The sequence below is a fragment of the Lynx canadensis genome, chromosome A2 (genome assembly GCF_007474595.2).
Source record: "Lynx canadensis isolate LIC74 chromosome A2, mLynCan4.pri.v2, whole genome shotgun sequence".
NCBI classification, from domain to species: Eukaryota; Metazoa; Chordata; class Mammalia; order Carnivora; family Felidae; genus Lynx; species Lynx canadensis.
The window spans coordinates 138,659,289-138,680,224 of NC_044304.2; the positions used below are offsets into that span (position 1 = coordinate 138,659,289).

At 41.5% G+C, this 20,936-nt stretch overlaps 1 protein-coding gene across 2 annotated transcripts in view; it reads right to left on the bottom strand.

Moving 5' to 3' along the window:
* FAM3C (FAM3 metabolism regulating signaling molecule C) overlaps positions 1-13,717 on the bottom strand; it is a 57,735-nt gene extending 44,018 nt beyond the window's left edge. The window contains exons 1-2 of one of the 2 annotated variants that reach the window (XM_030308307.1): positions 13,551-13,717; positions 7-61 (exon numbers count right to left, since the gene is read on the bottom strand). In XM_030308307.1, the coding sequence (XP_030164167.1) occupies positions 7-19 (13 nt within the window). In that variant the 5' untranslated portion in view covers positions 20-61; positions 13,551-13,717. Of the gene's footprint in view, positions 1-6; positions 62-8,090; positions 8,224-13,550 lie in introns of those variants that run through there. The other variant, XM_030308308.1, reaches the window with a different exon arrangement.
* Positions 13,718-20,936: the final 7,219 nt, after the last annotated feature.

Below are 20,936 nucleotides of genomic sequence, written 5' to 3' on the forward strand. Positions count from 1 at the left end.
TCTTACCTGCTACCCTCATGTTTCGTTTTTCAGTCTATGGCACTTCTCATTAAATAACCTCCTAAAATCAAAAGAGAAGGCAAACATCATTAGGTCTAGAAGGAGCATTCCTGTCTAGATTGAGTCTGACTTGAAGTATACTATGTAATAAACTAATTAGATAAACGTCATGACATTTCGAACTATTCTACCAACATGGACACTGAATGAAAAACCTCTTATCACCAGGCCTGGCTCCTTCCACTGGAACATAAAAGCCCCTGAAAGGAGGGCCTGTGTTTTATACTCTTCTGTCCCTCGCTCTCCTAATTTTGGTGAACAGATGTGAGAAATCCTGCCATCAAGCATGGGAACAGAAGATAATGCCCCTTATTATTCTCAGTGATTCTGCATTTATAAGGAACTTTTGATACGGAGTTCCAAACTTCCAGTTTGTGGGTATTTTCCTAGTCTGTGAATAAGTAGTTAAACAGACTGGTAATATTGGCTTCTCATATTATGTGCCAGGTGTCCCAGTAACTAACAAGGAAAGAAATCAATAATGCTCAATTCATAATTAGTTGGTATTTTCTTCAGAGTAGACAGAAGAAAGAGAGCTCACACAAGAGTGGTGGTCCTTGGACAATCCCCCCCACTTCCAAAAGGGAGCTTGCACAGAGCATTGGCCCTTGGATGCTCCCTCCCCCCACGTCCCGAAAGGGAACTCGCACAAGAGCACTGGTCCTTGGATGCTGCACCCCCACCCCAAAAGGAGATCGCACAAGAGCATCGGTCCTTGGATGTCCCCCCCACCCCGAAAGGGACCTCGCACGGGGCATTGGTCCTTGGATGTTCCTTCCCCCCCAACCCCAAAAGGGAACTCGCACAAGAGCACTGGTCCTTGGATGCCACCCCCCCACCCCGAAAGGGAACTCGCACGAGAGCATCGGTCCTCGGATGCTGCCCACCCCACCCCAAAAGAGAACTCACACAAGAGCACTGGTCCTTGGATGCCACCCCCCCACCCCGAAAGGGAACTCGCACGAGAGCATCGGTCCTTGGTTGTCCCCCCCACCCCGAAAGGGACCTTGCACAGAGCACTGATCCTTGGATGTCCCCCCCAACCCCGAAAGGGAACTCGCACAAAAGCATTGGTCCTTGGATGTTTCCCCCCACCCCCTGCCACCCCAGCCTATTTCTTACTAGTGAATGACCTAACCGAAGTGCTTGTCAGGTCATGGAACAAACTATTTGCAGAAATGGAGCCAAGAGGCAGGTCTGCTGGCCCTGCTCTAAGGCTCGGTCCAGTGTGTGATGCTGTTTCATGTTTAGGATGACAGAATTCAGGTGTCCCTGTGACAAGCACTTAGAGCAAAGGCTTATGTTAATAACAGGATCATTTTCCTCTTCATGTTTTCAAGTTTGTAAAAGAATATATTCATAAGTACAGAATTACAATTTTAAATATTCCAATAATTACCGTTATTTATAGTATATGTTACACATCAAATAAAGAAACTACTCTTTGATACTATTCTAAGAACAACAAGAAATAGATACTGGAAAAAATCTTTGTACGGGTATGTATGCTTCCCTCCTACGAAATAACTCAAGATGGATGAAATCTTACAAAGAAAAAGTAAATGAGTTTGATAGGAAATTTATGCTCAAGTTTAATGAGACAGCTACCACGGTCTACTCAATCTATTGTACAAGAAAGGAATTCAAAAGAAAATTTTGATGAATGAGTCACATTGATAACTGATACATTTATTTTACATTGTATTTTGATACTGATGTTTCAATGCTGATGTCTGATGCAGTAATTCACCTAATATTTCAAATAAAAATAGCAGCACGCCCCTGAAGGACACAGAAAGGAAATGAGACGCCCGTTCTTTTCATATTTAGTAAGAAACAGGCTGGGTTGGGGGTTGAGGGGCGCATATCCAAGGACCGCTGCTCTTGTGCGAGCTCCCTTTCTTCTGCCCAATTTACTCTGAAGAAAGTATCAACTTTTAAACCAATAGTGAATTAAGCACCATTGATTTCTTTTCCTTGTTAGTTATCTGAACACATTGCATGTAATACAAAAAGCCAATGTTATCAATCTATTTAAGCTAACTACTTATCCACAGGCTAGAAAAATACTAAAAGGAAATAAAAGATCGTAATGTACCCATAAGTCATCCCATAAAAGCAGAAAAAAAAAAATCCTTGTGTTTTCAAACGAAATCTCCGACTGGTTTTAAATCCTTTGTTGACTTCTAGTAAAATGGAACACTACGTTCACAACACACCCATACCTTTCCTCCCAGTAATATTCCAAAGTACCTTCACTCTTATCTGAATGTGGTGTAGGAAAATTTCTTTGGAAGTTGAATGATCAGTAGGGCAGACACTTTGCTGTTCTTTTTCACCATTTCCATTATCTACTGAGGAGGCCACACCTGTCCAAGCACAGTCACTGCCTCACGTATCTGCCACCTATCTGCACTGCCCAGCAAGCCTGCTTCTAAGCTGATACTAATAAGACCACAATATAAGCAACTGTAATTGTCTAGTAGAATTCATGTTTTCCATTAAATTTCTGAGAAAACAAACATGTCATAAAATCTCTTAAATTAAAATCTTGTAAAACCTCAGCTATAACACATTTTTAATTAGTTTGCTTAAGAAGCAAATTAATGATGCAAGAATGTAGATCAGCATAAGGAAAAAGTACTGAATATATTTGAGAGCAAATCAGGGAACTTGTTTACAATGTGCTAATTCCAAAGCATTCCTAACTTGTCTTCTTAGGATGACATTTAAAAACAAAGAAAATCAGTACATATAATCATCTTAGGGAGAAAAAAGCAGAAACATAATGGAATAAACCTGGCATAAACCTCAGGCATTGAACCTCGGAAATTAAGTAGGTAAAACAGCTTCCGAGATGAACACAACGGTAAAAGGGTAAAAAGTCCTCTGCTAGAAATTCACAGCTCTTTAATCCAGAATCCACAGGTGAAATAATTTATTTTTTTTTACACATTCATCAAAAAGGTAGAGATATGGAAACTAGAGCTATTTGCCCAAATTAGAATACTGGTGGTAGAGAGTACTTTTAGGATAGAACAAAAAAGAAAACAAAGTCTGATAGTACATTGGCCCCCCAAAGTGCACTATAAGTCAAAACAACAAGTTTCAGTGTTTCAGATAAAGGCTCAAACCCACCCGGTTGCTGCCGTGTGAAAGTGCACAATCCTCTAGAGTCTACCCCACACAGATGCCCACCAAGATGCCCCTGGGCAATGAAACGTTAATGAAGCATGTGACCCACACTGAAGAAGAGAGCCCAAATTAGGATCTCAGTCTGACATACTCAATTTCGTTGAGTATCTTGTAATTTAGACATTTCCTTTAACCCGACTACCTACTTTGGTCTAATTTGGTGAAGTTTTATTAAAATCAGGCCTGAATCAGCAGGCCTCATCCTAGAATCAATCAACTCCAGTACAACAGATAAAAACACAGGTCAAGTGATAACTTTCACGCTCTCCTTGAGAAGCAGACTTGAGCCACAGCAGGTCAATGACAAGACCAGCATTCTGTAGCAACAAAATAAGACATATTAACAATTATTTACCAGGAGGGGAAGGTCTTGCCAGTTAAAATATACTAGGTAATAACGCTTTGAGTAGTACTTTATGTACACATTCTTATTTGATGTAATCATCCTAACAGCCCTCCAGTCATGGGTATTTCAATGGCATTATAGATGAGGTCAAGGGATATGTGTCAGGTCACACGAAGGGTAAGGAAGAAGCAGATACAAACACATACACTTCCTCTCACCTCAGCAGCTCTCTGACATACTCTAATACAAGCAAGTCGCTGACACAATTCCATGCCGATCGGTGTGGCCTTTGCAAAGTGCTCTAGGAACTGCTAATCTCTGCCGCCAACCAGCCACTCCAGAGATGTGACACTTTGCCAAAACGATTACGAATACGTATTAGAACACCTCTCCAAGACAGAAAGGATAGGAGAAAATGAAGCACACAAAAACACCCGCTGATGTATTCAATATTAACAGCAATCAACTAAGCCAAGAGAAAATACTATAAATCCTACTCGACAAATATAAAGAAACCATCACTCAATTCGATCCAACTTTAACTCGGTGCTAGCCAAATGGCAACTCCAAATGAATCAACCGAGTGAAGTTCAGATGACTGTAATGTTCATGCAAACTGGGGCTTTTCAAGAGGACTGAGAGGGAAAAAAAGTCAGTGCAAGCAGATAGATTTAAGCACATGTAGGCCCTGTAATGGCTAATTATATGTGTCAACTTGACTGGGCCATGGGATACCCAGATATTTGGTTAAACATTATTATGGGAGTGTCTGAGGGTGCTTCTGGATGAGCTTAACGTCTGCATAAAGCAGTTGACTCTCCCCAATATGAATGGGCCACATTCAACTGGAGGCCTGAATAGAACCAAAAAGTCTGAGTAAGGGAGAACTCACTCTCTCTGTCTAGTCTTCCATCTGGAACATCGGTCTTTAAACCTGGACTGGGGCGCCAGGGTGGCTTAGTCAGTTGAGCAACCGACTTCAGCTCAGGTCATGATCTCGCAGTTCATGAGTTCAAGCCCCGCGTTGGGCTCCGTGCTGACAGTTCAGAGCCTGAAGCCTCTTCAGATTCTGTGTCTCCCTCTCCCACTGCCCCTCCCATGCTCATGCTCTGTCTCTCAAAAATAAATAAACGCTAAAAAAAAAAAAAAAAAATTAAAAAAAAAAATCTGAACTGAAACTTACACCACTGGCTCTCTCGCTTGCCTGGGACTTTTCAGCCTCCACAACCCCATGGGCCAATTCCTTATGATTTTCTATTCATCCTAGACAGATATCTTCTCTCCTATCAGTTCTGATTCTCTGGAGAACCCAGACTAATAACAGGCTCCCTCAAGATCAGAATGTAGATTAAAATTTCAGTCCTACGGCAGTTAAAGAGGGAAATGAGGTAACACTGGAAACAAAAGGACGCCGTACCTAAAAGTCATGAGGGTGAGTTATTCTGATGTGGTTTATAATCAGAAGTATGGTATTAAAAACACTATTTGCGGAAAAAAATACCTGCATTCATGTGAACAAAACAGAGAAAATGTTGGCAAACTTGCTTCTGTAAAAGGGCCAGATGGTAAATATTTTAGGCTTTGTGGACCATATATACGGTCTCCATGGCAACTACTGTGCTCTGCAGTTGTAGCTGGAAAGCAGCCATAGACAATACGTAAACAAATGAGCCCAGTTGTGTTATAATAAAACTTTATTTATGAACACCGAAATTTAAATTTCATAAAGTTTTCATGTTACCAAGTATTATTTTTCTTCCGGTTTTTTTCCAATCACTTAAAAATGTAAAAACCTATCTTGGTTTGTGGGCCACACAGACCCATGGGTCATCATTTGACAACCGAGACAGAAGAATAAAAAATAAAATTTAAATTAAAAACAACTTTTAAAACAAACCATGCTCTAATATCCCAACATTTCTTGCAGTTGTTTGCTGAATATGCAACTCACACAAGGCTTCTACTGGTCCTCTTGAAAGTGCTACTGCAGAAGTAGGACAGATCAAACAACCCTAAATCCTGTGTTCTGTACATGCTAATCACACGCTTTCATAATCAGCTGCGCTCCATCGGAAGAAGCATATACTCCATGAGAAACCAGGGATTCTCTTCAAAGGAAGGAAAACAAATCCTTCCGTTCCTATAGATGAAGCAGCCCATCCATAGCAAAGACAGGCGTAATCTAGACTTTGGAACGTCTTCCAAAGCGGTCCTAGCAGGTATAAAGAAACTGGATAAAAGTTAGTCTTCTCACAACCCATTTCATTAACTGTAAAATTATGTCGGTGAGGAGAAACGAGCACTATTTTCTTTACACGGGCAATTAAAAGTGATGATTACTTCTGTGATAGACATAAGGGGTGGGGTTTACTGTGCACCTGATGTTTGATCAACTATTAAAATCGCAAATATTAAGCTTTCCAAAACCTTTACTTTAACCAAAACAAAACAGACCACCTATGACTACAGCAGCTGCAGGCTGTCGAGGGCCCCGGCTCACACGCGTGCCACCGCACACTCGTCCTTGCCACGCTGGAGACATTCGTGAAATAACAAAAGGAAGAGGGGTGAAACGCTACACTCGTGTGAAAAAAGTCTGAACATGTGAAAACTAATTATGATGTCTGAGCTATTCTCACCGTGTTACAAATAGCGTGAATTCAATAGGATTTGGTGTTATTAATACTAAACGCCTGATAGAACAGAATCCAATTACAACTTCAGAAAATATTTTAGTGCTAGTAGGCCACTCTGATTCTCAATCCTAGAAGAGGCATTCATTTAAAAGAATTACCACTTGATGGGGCGCCTGGGGAGCTCAGACGGCTGAGCATCAGACTCAGTTCGGGCACAGGTCATGATCTCACAGTTCGTGAGTTCAAGCCCCACATCAGGCTCTGTGCTGGTGGTGTGGAGCTTGCTTGGGATTCTCTCTCTCCCACTCTCTCTCCCCTCTGTCCCTCTCTCTCTCTCTCTCTCAAAATAAACAAATAAACTTAAAAATTTGAGGAATCTACCACTTTAATACACACGTTATACAACTTTCAAAAATTGGGTATAACCTGGTAATAATTGAGGGAAAAATTTTAAATTTTTTTTTTCAACGTTTATTTATTTTTGGGACAGAGAGAGACAGAGCATGAACGGGGGAGGGGCAGAGAGAGAGGGAGACACAGAATCGGAAACAGGCTCCAGGCTCCGAGCCATCAGCCCAGAGCCCGACGTGGGGCTCGAACTCCCGGACCGCGAGATCGTGACCTGGCTGAAGTCGGACGCTTAACCGACTGCGCCACCCAGGCGCCCCGAAAAATTTTAAATGAGTACGTAACAACTAGAAAAGTATTCCGGGTTTTTAAGGAACTAAACTAGTCTTACATTTTAACTAGAAGAAAAAAGGAGCCAAAGACAAAACACAACATAGTTTTTCCTTTGGGAAGGGGGAGAGAGCTGCATGATTCTCTAACGCCAAGAATAACCACTTTTTCAAATGACCCCTGAGGAAAACAGAAATGTCTCTACTTCTTCTGCAAAGGGGCTTTTAGAAACATGAGAGTACAATGCAACAGACCAAAAAACTTATTTAAAAACTTTTAGGGGCGCCTGGGTGGCGCAGTCAGTTAAGCGTCCGACTTCAGCCAGGTCACGATCTCGCGGTCCGGGAGTTCGAGCCCCGCGTCGGGCTCTGGGCTGATGGCTCAGAGCCTGGAGCCTGTTTCCGATTCTGTGTCTCCCTCTCTCTCTGCCCCTCCCCCGTTCATGCTCTGTCTCTCTCTGTCCCAAAAATAAATAAACGTTGAAAAAAAAAAATTAAAAAAAAAAAACAACTTTTAAATAATGGCTCAACAGAACCAAGGAGTCTTTCAGCACTTTAATTTTCTGTTGAAAACCTTGGGAAGAGAGGAATATACACAATCTATGCCTAGATTTTTTTAAGTTACGTGAACTACCGTCAAATGGCTTATTTTCTAATGCGGCATCATAGTGAAATTACATTCAAAAGAGGATTTGTATCTAATTACGGCTAAGAAACAGAAACAGAATTAAAAGCATCCTAGGAAAACGCACACATGAGCCAGAAAGTGCTTTTAGCTCCCCTCTAGAATGTTAACCAACGCTTAATATGAAGCATCCTGGGACTGTTCTGGGGTGAATCTTGTTCTCCCCGACCCCGGTCTGCCAAAAATACCTACACCTTGTTTTTATTTGGTTCTCCAGGCAGGGAATGGAGAGAGCCATGCTTTAGGAAAACTTCTCTCTGATCCACAGCAGCTGGATAAAACTCCTTTCTTCTAAGAATGAAACATGAAAAAGTAGAACTATCATATCAACCTGCCTCTCCACTTAGAAAAGGGAAGATGTCCTGTAAAATCACACAAGGGCCCCGCCTACACCGACTTCACCCCAAAGACTCAACGGAGGGGGAGGTAACCAAACTAGACAAACCACACACACTACATCCTGAAGACAAAAGTGTTGCAACAGCATTCACCTCAACATTAAGGGTTCCACAGCACAACTCCTCCAACCAACGTGAATCAGCTAGACATCTACCGCTTCTTCCTCTTCAGACAGGTGAGGTATCAGGTTTCGGAAATAGTTCAGTTGATCAACGAGCTTTTTAACCGAGGTTTCTGTAAATACTTCAGGTGATTAAAGACTAAATGGACACGTGTTCTGCTTTCCCTCCCAAATCTAACAGGACTAAGCAAGGTTTTCCTGGCAAAAATGTTTCATTTTCTAAGAGGATACCACTGAAGGAAGTACCATAGCCAGGTGGGGTTGCTCTTCACTGAATTCTCGTTAGTGGACAAAGATTTGTTCTAACCCACAGGCATCCTATCATACAGTCCCCAATAAGCCACGACACTTCATGAGTTGGCAGACAGAGTTCAGGTTTACTCAGACACAGATTGCTGTTCAACCTGATAGTATTGCCACTCCCTCCTAGAACTATCCAAGATAAGACAATAGGTGGCTGGTGTCTGTGCATATCAACTCCTGGCACTGAGGGCTAAGGACACTCTAACAGAAAAAAGGGTTATTAAAAAAAAAAAAAAAAAAGATAAAAATCAAATGACCATGCCACATGTGATGTCAATGTGACATTATCATCTCAGTGAACTGTAGTTACAAAATGGAAATCACTAATGTCTTTGTAGACATTAGAAATGAGACTTCTGAACTATCAACACATCAATGGCTGGTTAGGATGAAAATGATAGGGGGCCAAACTGGAGTGCATTACACCCATCTATCCAGCTCCCTTACATCTGAAAACAAGTCATCAGGATAACATTCATTACAAATAAATGTCAAGTAAGGACCTTACGTTAAATTCTACCATAAACAAATATTTTACACAGTAAAAGGTCTGAAGAATGCTTCATTATAATTCATTTATCATACAGCTTCTATGACTCACGATAATCACTTACCTTAAAAGGGGCCTGTGGTTCCTCCGATCCTAAGATGTTTTTATTGATTCTAAGGTGCATACTACTTCCCTCATTTCAACAGGTCTTAAATTGGGGTGAGGTTTACAACCCTATTTTTCTCCCACAGAACACAAAATAATGGTGCACCTTATAAACATCTTACATTCAATGAAACAGCATGATCTGGTTCTTTGAAGCCCTAACTACAATGTAACCCCCTGTATGGACACCATGATTATAGGTGGGTTTTTTTAAATGCAAATTCCTGAGCCCAGAATCCCTAGAAGGATTAAAGCTCTTGCAAGTCTAAGGAGCTCCCCAGGTGGTTCTCACTCTCTCGGTCTGAGAACTTGGGATCTACAGTACAGCAATCTGAACACACAGACAAGTATGGGGATGGGGAGCAGGGCAAATCTAGGCCAAAAAAGCCCAAAGGTAAAGCTCACAGAACAAGAATTTCATTCTTTCTTAACAGTGAATGGAAATCAACCTGACTCTGGGCCAGGTCTCCCGTGGGGTTGAGGAGGGAGAGGCGGGCAGTGAATAAATCTGGACGCAATGTGCTGAGGAACAGAGGAAAGAAATCCTGTTTGCAATGATTACAACAGTATTAGATTCAAAATTCCCTGAATGTGTTCTTGCAGTTTTTCCTCACCTACCAAAGCAGAATTCTGCTTAAAAACCTCTAATCCGGTGGAAGAAATGAAATGGTGATCAGATTTCTGCCACTGAGAGCACCAGCAACATGCCAAAAACAGAAAAGAAAATGACATTTAGTTCTCCCAACTCCGTCAGAGTTCTACAGCTGTGGATTAAACAGCTGTAGTGTAAACCACCTTAATCCCTCACTATACCATCCAGGAAAAGAAAGATAGATAGAAATAGGTATCATTGAGAACAATGGCAAAAACAAAACAAAATACATTTTAACTGTAAGAAGCTGAACATATGCAGGGTAAAGAAGTGTCAGGTTCACAAGTTGCAACAATGAAAAAGATTACAGAAAGGCACACATTTACATACAGTGTAACTATCTTCATCTGAAACTATTTTGCATTGTATCAGATGAGAAGTTACAAATTCCTATTCTGATTGGATGTTTTAAGAATTACCCCACATACCTTCTCCACCTACACTGTCTTTAAAGCATCTGCAGAATTTAAGTGAACCAGAGCAGACACAATTCTGTGGTTCAAACTTTCCACGTGAAGAACAGCTGGGTCTACCCTGCATGGTGCACCATTTCTACCACAAAAGCTCAATGAGGGTTAGCAGCTATTTGCAAACGACAGGTAGTAAGTAGCTTCTAGTGGTAAAATTTCCCGGACCACTTAAGAAATTCATCTTTGTTGATCACAGGTCCTTCAAAAAACACATTTAATGATCACTTGACTGCAGATAACAGATGGTATCGGTAGCACACCTGATGCCACAACACCGCCTGAGGTCCTGTAAACCTTCCGATGAAAATCAGTGCAGGAACTGGCTGGCTGCTATAGCTGTCCACGGAACTTTTTCTCACTAGGGCACAAGAACTGACCAGGGACCATCAATGGATGAACGACTACACAAAATGTGGAATGTAACCATGCATGGAGTATCATTCCACCATAAACTGAATGAAGTACTGACACATACTATGTATGTATGGACGAACCTCTAAGACATGATGCTAAGTGAAAGAAGCCAGACAGAAGAGATCACATCGCGTATGACTCCATTTGTATGAAATATTCAGAAGAGGTAAATCCACAGGGGCAGAGAGCAGGCCAGTGGTTGCCAGGGGCTCAAGGGAAGGGGGAATGGGGATAACTGTTTAGCGGATGTGAGGTTTCCTTTTGGAATGAGGAAAATGTTTTCAGACCAAACAGAGGTCATGACTGCACATCACTGTGAACGTACTACATGCCAGTGAATTGTACACTTCAAAATGGTAAATTTTATGTTATTTGAATTAAATTTAATTTCCTACGGAAGGAAATTGGAAAAACTCATGAGCAAAAAAATGAAAAAAATCATAAACAGTAGATGAAAAAATTAATTAGATTAGAAATAAGGAGAATGTAAGTCATCTCAGAATAGCTTCAATCAAATGGAACAGGCCAATGAAGAAGAGAATGAAAGAATACCAGTGGGGTGCACAGTGGAAGTTTAGAGGAATTGGAACACTTAATTTCCTCCTTGGAGAGTAAGTCAGCTGACTGTATTTTAGGAGCTGGATAAAAATCACAAAACCTCTTAAAGTTTAAAGATCTTGGGAATCTTACTCAATATCCCCAAATTAAGAAAATAAGGCACTGCCTATAGTTAATTAATGTGGTCAATGACATTCACGAATCAACTAAATGCAGAACTTCTACTTAAAATCCAGATGATGTGATACCAAGGACAGGAATCGTTCTGGACTAAGTTCAAGACAAATGTTTACTATTGTACCAAGCTCTAAGCTAGACTGACTTTTGTGACACCTGGGAAAAAGCGGTTGGTTCTTGGGTCTCGCACCTTTCAGCTTTAAGAAATGGGTACAAAAATGAAAGAAAAGAGAAAGATTCACTGTTTCAAAGAAAATAGCTTTGTGAAGGGCTAGTGGTCTTATTCATAGTATGCCTGATACCTATAACTGGCACATACCAGGTACTTCAATATTTTTTTTTGAAAGAATATAAAAATCCTTGAACACTGACACCATTTAAGATCTAAAATATGTGGTTAAAAAAAGATAAGACTCTTCTGAGCCCAAACCGAAATTATTACTTTTTGCCATTCAACAATCTCTTAGCCCTTTGACCCTCTCTCCAATTACCTTTCCTTTGTAATGTATCTTCATTAATTGTGAAAGATTGGTTAATTACCCATGCTTAGGGTAGCAATCCAAATTTTAGTAATTCCAATAAAACACCCATCAAGTCTATTTTGAAAGTCACTTTAATCCAGTGGTGCTCAGTCTTATTTTGATTCCCTTTTGCAACACAAGTCTCCTAACAATGCGGATTTTGGAGGAACTGGGCCTGTGTCCTTTCTAAAAAGTCTTATTTGTGTATGATTCTGTGAGGTTCCCAGGTGAAGAATCACTATGTTGAACTCTTTTTATTTCTCACTATCAAGAAATGCCAGTCTTTAGTGAGCTGAGAAAACATTACATGGAATTTGTGAAACAAAGCTTCCAACACCTGTATAAAATTGGAGGTGGGGAGGAATGTAACTTTAGTAATCAGCTAGAGAATTCAAGAGACTGGAAGCCTTTAGAAAGAGGTACATTTAGTGATATGATCAAAACCAATACCAATTCTGCCAATTTCTTGTTGAAGAGCAAAAGTTATTAACTTTATTTTCTAAGTTAAATGGAGATCTCTCTGTACTCTGTAGCGCACCATAGGAGTATCAGGAATGTTTCCAAAAACTTGGAAAATCTGGCAGTATACCACTAGCCCTGCAAGGTAGTCAAGGGCCCGAGGGGTCCGGCATCTACTGTCATCAACCTTTCCTTAACCTCGAGAGGAGTTCATATGTTCATTTGCAAAATTAAGAAATATAAAAGGACTTACTTTTTGGCTTGTGCGGAATAAATGTACATATGAAAGCATTTAGTACAGTGCCTAGTAAGCAATCTAATATCATCTAGTATATTGTATCCATATATTGTATCCATATATTCCTGACTAAATACAATAAAAACAAAAGGTTCTGTCGATTAGACAGCAGCTCTGTATTATATGAAACTTAAAAAAGCGAGGGTGGGGGATAAGATGATGAAACACAGCTGGAGATCTCAATCTCAAATCGTCAATTTGTCATTTATATTATTTAGACCTAGGGTCACTCACTGTTGTCCATAGTAAGGAATTTTGAGGATAGTAGCCAAAAAAGGGGACGGGGGTAAAAAAAAAAAAAAAAAAAAAAAAAAAAGAAAAGAAAAGAAAGAAAGAAGGAAGAGCACATTCATCAATGACACCGAGTATCAATGAGCTGGATAAATTTCAAAAATGAGAAGTACCTCCAGTTTAGGAGACGCTAAAACTTTACAAGTGAGCCAAGACGGCCCTCCACAGAGTACAAATGCAATACCCAGTTCCACCCTCGCCTCCTTCGAGCACTCGGCCCCGGTTTCCCACCGCGAGCCGGAGCCCCCGCGTGGCACGCGCGCTCCGGGCGCCAGCACCAGGCTGGGGCACCGAGACCGAGCGCCAGGTGCAGGCACCGCCCCGCCCTCCGCGGACCCGGGCACGGAGACGCCGAGCTGGGGATGCGCGGCCGGGACGGCGGCCCGGACCCCGGCCGACCGCGCTCCGGGGGCTCCGGTCCTGCCCGCGCTCCCCCCCCCCCAGCCCCCCACCCGCTCCCTCCTCCGCGGGACGCGCCACGACGCCCCGGCGCGCTCGGGGGCCCGCCCCCCGGCCGGCGGTGGCGGGGCCAGCGGAGGATGAAGGTGAAGGTGGGTGCCCGGCTTCCCCCAGACGCCCTGCATCCCTCCCCGCCCTCGGCCGCGGCTCCCTCCGCCTCCTCGTCCATCTCACCGGCCTCCCGCCCGCCTCTCCGCCGCGCGCGCCTGCCTTCCGGCTTCTCAGCTGTCAGTCCTGCCGGAGGCCGACGGGACCCAACGCCGCCGCCTCCCGCTCCCTCCTCCGCTTCCTCTCGGGCTCCTCCGGCTTCCCCTCACCCCCGCGAGTGGCCAGGAGGAAGCCAGCTCGCCGCTGGGCCTCCTCCCCGCTTCCCCGCCGCGACCAATGGGCCCACGCCGCCGGGAAGCCGCGCACGCCCCCTGGCGGTGGAGGACCGAGCGGGCGCCCGGCCGGCCCGCGGGAAGGGCTCGTGAGCCGAGGGAGGGGTCGGCCGTCCGGCCGTCCGGCCATCCAGCCGTCCCCCGCCTGGCGCTGCGCTCTCTGGACTTGCCACGTGGGTGCAGCGGCCCCGGCGGCAGGAGGCGGAGGCTAGCAGCCGGGAGTGGGAAAGATGTGTCACGCCCTCTTTGCGCTCTTTCACACGCAGACATAATTCTGAGCTTAAAGGCAGATATTTCAAAATAACCAGTCCCGTTCTAGAGATCCGATGATTCTGTGCGAGGGTCTTAATCAACCGAGGATCTTAGACAATTACCTAAGCCAAGCTAACCTACCGTGAAAATACTCCCTGCCTGGAGTGCTAGAACGCTGATAACCTTAAACGTTTGGCCCAAGGGGAAAAAAAGTAGTGCATGTATTTTCACGTCATTTTTGTTTAAATTACTTAGCAACACAGGGTAGAATTGTTTATCTCCTCCACACACATTTTTTTCCTGCAGTCGGGTTGATAACTGGAAGTCAGTCTGAACCCCATTATACAAAACCTGACCTGACAACCCCAAATTGTTTCATAGTTCATATCCACATTCCAGAACAATAATAACTATTAAATATTATTAAGTAGAATCTAATCAAGACAATGCATGGTTGTAGAAATTAAATTGCATTGAAGAAGTAACAGGGTTTGACCATAGTTTTCTACCAAGTCTTAGCTTTTCTCTAAAAGTATAAAACACAGAACCTAAATAATAGCTATGAATTCTGCAGTTTGTATTTTATCGTAGGGGGAGGAGGCCAGAAATGCATTCTGAGAGCCTTCTTGGTGCCCAATACTTGGCTGGGCCTTTGGGTATATCTTCTCATTTAATGCTCACAACTCAGTCGACATAGGTATTACTTGCATATTACTTTTAACAAACCCCAAATCAAGACTGCACAGCTGAGTTTAAATGGCTCGCAGAAAACCACAGTATAGTAAGCTGTGAAGTTGGCATTCCAGCGTAGGTCCCTCTAGCTCCAAACAAACGAGCCACTTGGCTTCTTATGGTACCTAAACCCACAATATTTAGTGTGCCTGTGTTTCCCCTAGTTCCCCATGTCCCACTGAAAGAATTTACGAAACCTCTCAAATAGAGTGGTCAGGTCATATTTGTGAAAGAGCTCTCTGACCCGCAGCTGAATTAGTCTGTATAGAAATGACGTATGTCGTATTCTTATAGTACTACACTTGAAACAATTCGTGGTTTGAAAATGTGTTTAATATGCTATTTGCCAATGGCCATAATATATAGGTTAGAATGCTTCAGTAGGTAATGAAATTAATTATAGTGGGTCACAACCAACATTTTGTTGTTGTCAAAACACTTGAATAGAATAGAACAAAACTTCAGTGCTCGTAGCATAACATGAGGGTGAGTATTGTTTCATGAAATACTTGTACAATATTTAAGTGTGGATGAGTTTCTTGGTTACAGTGTTCTGGGTTACAATGTAAATTATATGTCTTCATATGGACTGCAATGTTTAAAAGTTGGTAAGTCACTTTCTTAAAACACCTGTTTAGCAATCAGTCGTTTCACCTACCTTTTTGCTTGGCGAGAGGTAGGGGAGGCAGAGGAAGTAATCAAGATAAATGATTAAGTTTAATCAGACTACAGAGAACAGGGAACTTTGCAGTTCCAGGAGGTTTAATCCAAACAAGTGTTACATGATAATAAGCATTAATAATTTGTATTTTTAAAACCAATATTTATTACATATTTACTGTGTGCCAGGCTCTTTGCTAAGCAGTTTAGCTATATTGACTCATATAATCTTCACATCAGTCCTCTAAATACAGAGGAGAAAAGCGCAAGACTGAAAGAGAAAATTGCCCAAGACCCTATTGCTATTACCTGGCAGAGCCAAGATTCAAACCCACATGCTCAACCTCAAAGCCAACCCCACCTTTCATATACTTGAGGAGAAAAGTTAATTTTCTCTTCAATGGGTGCAGAATTTTATATAGAACTCTAACATACTACAGTATTTTCCGTATAAGGATTACATAATATTGTTAAATATAAAACTTGATGAAAAGCGTCAGAATTTTAATTGGACCCATTCTCAAGCAGAATATTCCACTTGGCATCTGTTTCTTGTATATGCACTAGTAAATTTCCTGCAAGAATGCTCCGCGCAACAGTTCCTCCCATCCTTGCAAATTCATGCCACTTTTACCATCAAGGGATGGAGTCTGTATCCCCTCCTCTTGAGCCTAGGCTGGCCCTGGGATTTTTTTTTTTTTTTTTTTTTTTTTTTTAATCCATAGAGTGCCCTGGAAGTGATGCCCTGTGACTTCTGAGCCTTGAAGCTTCCATTTTCACTGTCTTGGGATCCAATTACCCTATAAAGAAATTCAGATCAGGCTGCTGGATGAGGAGAAACTATAGAGAGAGAGACTGAGACCTAGTTAGGCACAAAGCATCCCAGCCGCCTTACCCGAGGCACCAGATGTGTGAGTGAAATCATCTTACAAGTTTTAGTCCCAGATAAGCTCCTAGCTGAATGTACCACATGAGTGACCCCAGATAGTACCACTTGGCCACCTGGGAACCTCCTAGTTAAGACCAGCCAGTCCCATAGACTCTTGAGAAATCACTGTTTGTTGTGTTTTTAAGTTGCTAAATTTTGTGTTGTTGTTGTCTTTAACATGGCAACAGATAACTGAAACATGGAAGGAAAGGGGAAAAAGTCGACCAGCTGTGAGAGTAGGGTTACTTTAAAATATTAAAGCATGTTTATATTGGATCATAAAGTCAATCCTGTAGAGATATGGCCAGAAACTTGCCTAGCTTTTTAAAAAATATTAAGGAAAAAAAAGCAGAAGTAGAATAATAAAAACAAGAGTAAAAGTGTCAAATGTGATAACTACACTGGGTAAAATACCACCCCCAAGTGTGGTTGAAAAACTTTTCTTCAGAATGTCCTCAAATACATTCATTTCGAACTCTCAGACATCACCCAGCCTTTTCGTATAAGTCTCAGGACGCTAGTGTTACTCCTTTCATCCCACCAACTCCTTTCCTGCCAAGCCAGGGCAGTCATCACTTGAGCCAAATTGAATCCCAGGTATCTACATAGACTCCAAATTTCCTGATTTCTCCTTTTCACAGCCTGTGTTGGCTGAGTGAGCTGGCTGGACCTTTGCTAAATGCCTCACCCTACTTTCCCCTCCTTTCTTCTCACTCTGTGTGTTTTTTGCCAAAGACAGATTCCATACCAGATCCTTGTTCCCAGGCCTGTCCCCACTCTTAACTGTCTTTTATGTTGAAGCCCTAACATTTCTCTTACTTTACCCAAGTTGTTGCATGAAGTATAATGGATCACCAAGGGAAGACCTGGTGATGACTCAGTTGAGTACCTCAGTTGATACTCAGAAGAAAGCCTTTATTGCATAATTGAGAACTCAAACTTAATTATGCAATAAAGGCTTTCTTCTGAGTATCCTTGAGACTACCATATAATCATTTTTTTGCATCTTAAAAAGCAGGCTGCACAAGGATACTGTGTGCAGGGGTACATCAGTGAAAGAGAAGGCTAAGAGTTATGATGAAGGACTAGGTCTTTGGAGGAAAAAAAAATCCTTCTCATTCCCCTCTGTGCTAGCATCCCCAAATTAGCTTTGGAACCAGTTAAGGGTTCTCAGCTTGGGGGTCACCGTGACCCATTTTAACATGCTTTTTTTTTGGTTCAGCTACAAATATAACTTTTTTATTTGTTAATAGTAATTTTTCTATTTTCTAGGAACCTAAAAGGGCAAAATAGTATAGTGTTTAAAAAGTTGGACTACCCACAGATTTCATAGCACATTTGATACATTTACCATTTTAACACACATTTTAGCCATTTTTTAAATGTACAGCCCAGGGGTAGTAAGTACATTCACACTGTTGTGCAACCAACACTATCATCCATCTCCAGAACTCTCTTCATTGAGAAACTGAAGCTCTGTATTTATTAAACGATAATTACCAATTCCATGGTCCCTTCAGTCCATGGCAACTACCATGCTAGTTTCTCCTTCTATGAATTTGACTTTATCTGCCTCATATGAGCAAAATAGTATAGTTAAAAAGTTGAAAACACTCGTAGATTTAGTGACACCATATTTGATATGTAAGCAACACGGTATCTACAAAATACACGCGTTTTTTGTTATAAAACCTGTAAGGTACAATGAAATCATATTATAACACATGTATCTGCATAAAGAATGACTCTACTTTTCCATCTATTACTACTTTTCTAGCAACATATAAGGAAATTCTGGATACCATAAAAAATTGGGTTTTTAAAATGTCTTTTTGATTCTACTCCCTGGGAGATTCTGGTTTGGATTATATCTTTTAATAGATCTTTCAGTGTGGCAAAATTTGGCATTTTTGTCTTGTTGATCAATCATATTAAATGATATACTGAATATGGTAACCCACATCTAAAATATGTTTTGGAATCATAACTACAAAGTAACTTTACTTTTCCTGAAATTATGTGCAAGTGTGTATTATAAACAATTATTAAGATTACTAGTGGTTTCTTCAGAAGAATAGTTTATTATTCTGTCTTATAAAACATTACCTCCTAGAAAAATTTCTGACTCGGCACCATAATGTAAAAACTATTTTTTAAAGTCTTATACGGTGATGTTACCTGTTAGTAATGCCAAGCAAAGATGAAGAAACCATGGATCAGCCTAAACACACACACATACACACACACATCCCTTGCATAAGCATGGTCTACACATAGTCTGTAAGGTATTTAAAAATATATATTTCTCAGACCTTGAAAGCAAATAGCTTCTTTTTTTATTGCCACAGAGTGAATGGGAAAATATGACTACACCCCTGACATTCATAGAATTCTAAGTAAATGAATGAATAAGCCTCGCATTAAGTCATCCAAAAACACTTCTTTCCATGTCCTACTAAAAGAAAGGAGGAAGGAAGGAAGGAAGGAAGGAAGGAAGGAAGGAAGGAAGGAAGGAAGGAAGGAGAAAGAGAGAGAGAGAAAGAGAAAGAGAGAAAGAAAAAATGAGTCCACCAGAAAATCATCTGAGAAGAAGCAACTGAACAAATATGGAATAAAGTTTATGTTTCCCTAAAATATAATTGCTTCAGTCTGTAACCTCAGTTCTTGATTAAGAACTGAATCTGGGAACCCTTCAGTCCAAGCACAAAAGGATTCACTATGACTGTGGTATTTTTATTAAACTTTAAGATCTCTAGTTACATCAAACTGAGATGCACTGTTTGCTTTGAAAGGGCATAGGAATATGAGTAACAAAAATATCATCCAATTATTAGTATTGCATTAAGATCTATTCTTGAGTGGATTTCATGGTCACTAAAGGCAGTTCAGCAACACTCCAAGAGGCCAATGGTTACAGCAGATCTAAGAAATATAGAAGCAGCAGAACAAACAAAATAAAACAAAACAAAACCTAGTCCATGCACTATCGCCATCTTTGTAAATATTCCAAGGAAGCATATGTTAACATTGGAACCCAGACAATGCCGTGGACATTGTCAAGTCATATAGGCCATAGGGTCTCTGCAAGGTTGTATGTGCAAAATGCCTTTCTCTGATATACCTACAGCTTCGATAAGGACCTATGGTTTCAATTTTAGGCCGATTTCCATTACACTTTCTTCACTCCCTCTAACAGATACCACATCTGAACTATCCTGAATTTGTATCTTGATTAAATTTGAAAGGTTATTTATGTGTCCGTAAGCTGTTCATTTTTTGCACTTTTATTTTGAAATGTTTCTTGTAGAACTGCTGTGGCCTCACTGAGGTTTGCTGCATATTTTTAAGTGTAATTTATTTACCCAGAGAAGTCCTGTTCAAATAGAGCATCTGGTATTTTGTAGAGTTCTATCCAATAGTCAAATTTTCCATCTCTATTCATGAAGCAAAAGCCAAGGAAATTGCTCACTTCACTTTAGAAAACCGAGAGTGGGAAATTTAACCTTCAGTTTCTATAGATTCCCAAATAATGTCACCTTCCCAAATTTCCCTTCTCTTCTATCCCACCAGGACACCCCTCCCCGATGCCATCATTGTTTAACTCTTTGAAAGGCCTGAGATGGCAGAGTTGGGTTGGATTTGGAGTCAGACAGATGAATTTAGATCCTGGCTCTGTCTACTACTAGCTGCTAAGTGACCCCAGGCAAGTTTTCTAGTCTGTCTAAGCCCGTTTCCTCCCTGTAAACGGGAACAACAACAATTCCCGCACAGAGTTCCGGCTTTGTGGGTTGTTTTTTTTTTTTTTCTTTAGTAGTACAGAACATTTAGTATAGTTTTTAGAATAGGAGATGAAACTCATTTGCCATAGACGATCCCGAAGAATTCTTAAATGTCCTCACCCACTTCCCCCTGACCTGCCTGCAAACCTTTGGTGAGATGTCTGTTCAGCTGTTTCTTGTGCCACCCATCACACACAGCCTGTGCTGTCCTAGGAGCTGACACCTCATGCCTCCTCCCCCTTCTTGCCACCGTCCAACCCAGGAGAACGGTTGTCTCTCCATACCAGTGGTATCCTCCTAGGGGCTCGGGCTCATCACTGGTCCATTTCTCCCCTTCCAGAAATCCAGAGGCCAGATGGTTTATCATGAGCTGTCTGTACTGTTTTCTTAGCCTAAGCTGCTTACTCTCTCAAATCCTTAACTCCAAATCCTCTGACAGTTTCTCACAGTTCCTTAATGGAGACAGAACATTAGTGTACTTCTTACATGAACACCATTGTATCTGCTCATCAGTCCCACCTCCCTTTGTTTTTTGTTGTTCAGTCACCTCTTTTGGAGCCTTTCATACATGGTGGGTCATTTTGCCAACCCAGGGGCTTAACATGTAATTACATTTAGAGGCTTCTCACTTGGCCTCTTAGTGCATTTCCTAAGGCAGAGACTGATTATTCCCATCATGAGAATAGCATCAGGCACAAAAAAAGATTTCCCCAAATGTTTATTGAGCAAAAAATTTAACTTGTTGTATAGGACGACTTCGAGTCCCCTGATGATATTTAAATAAATTTCACTTTGAAGAGAATACACACCCGCTGGCAACCACCAACAT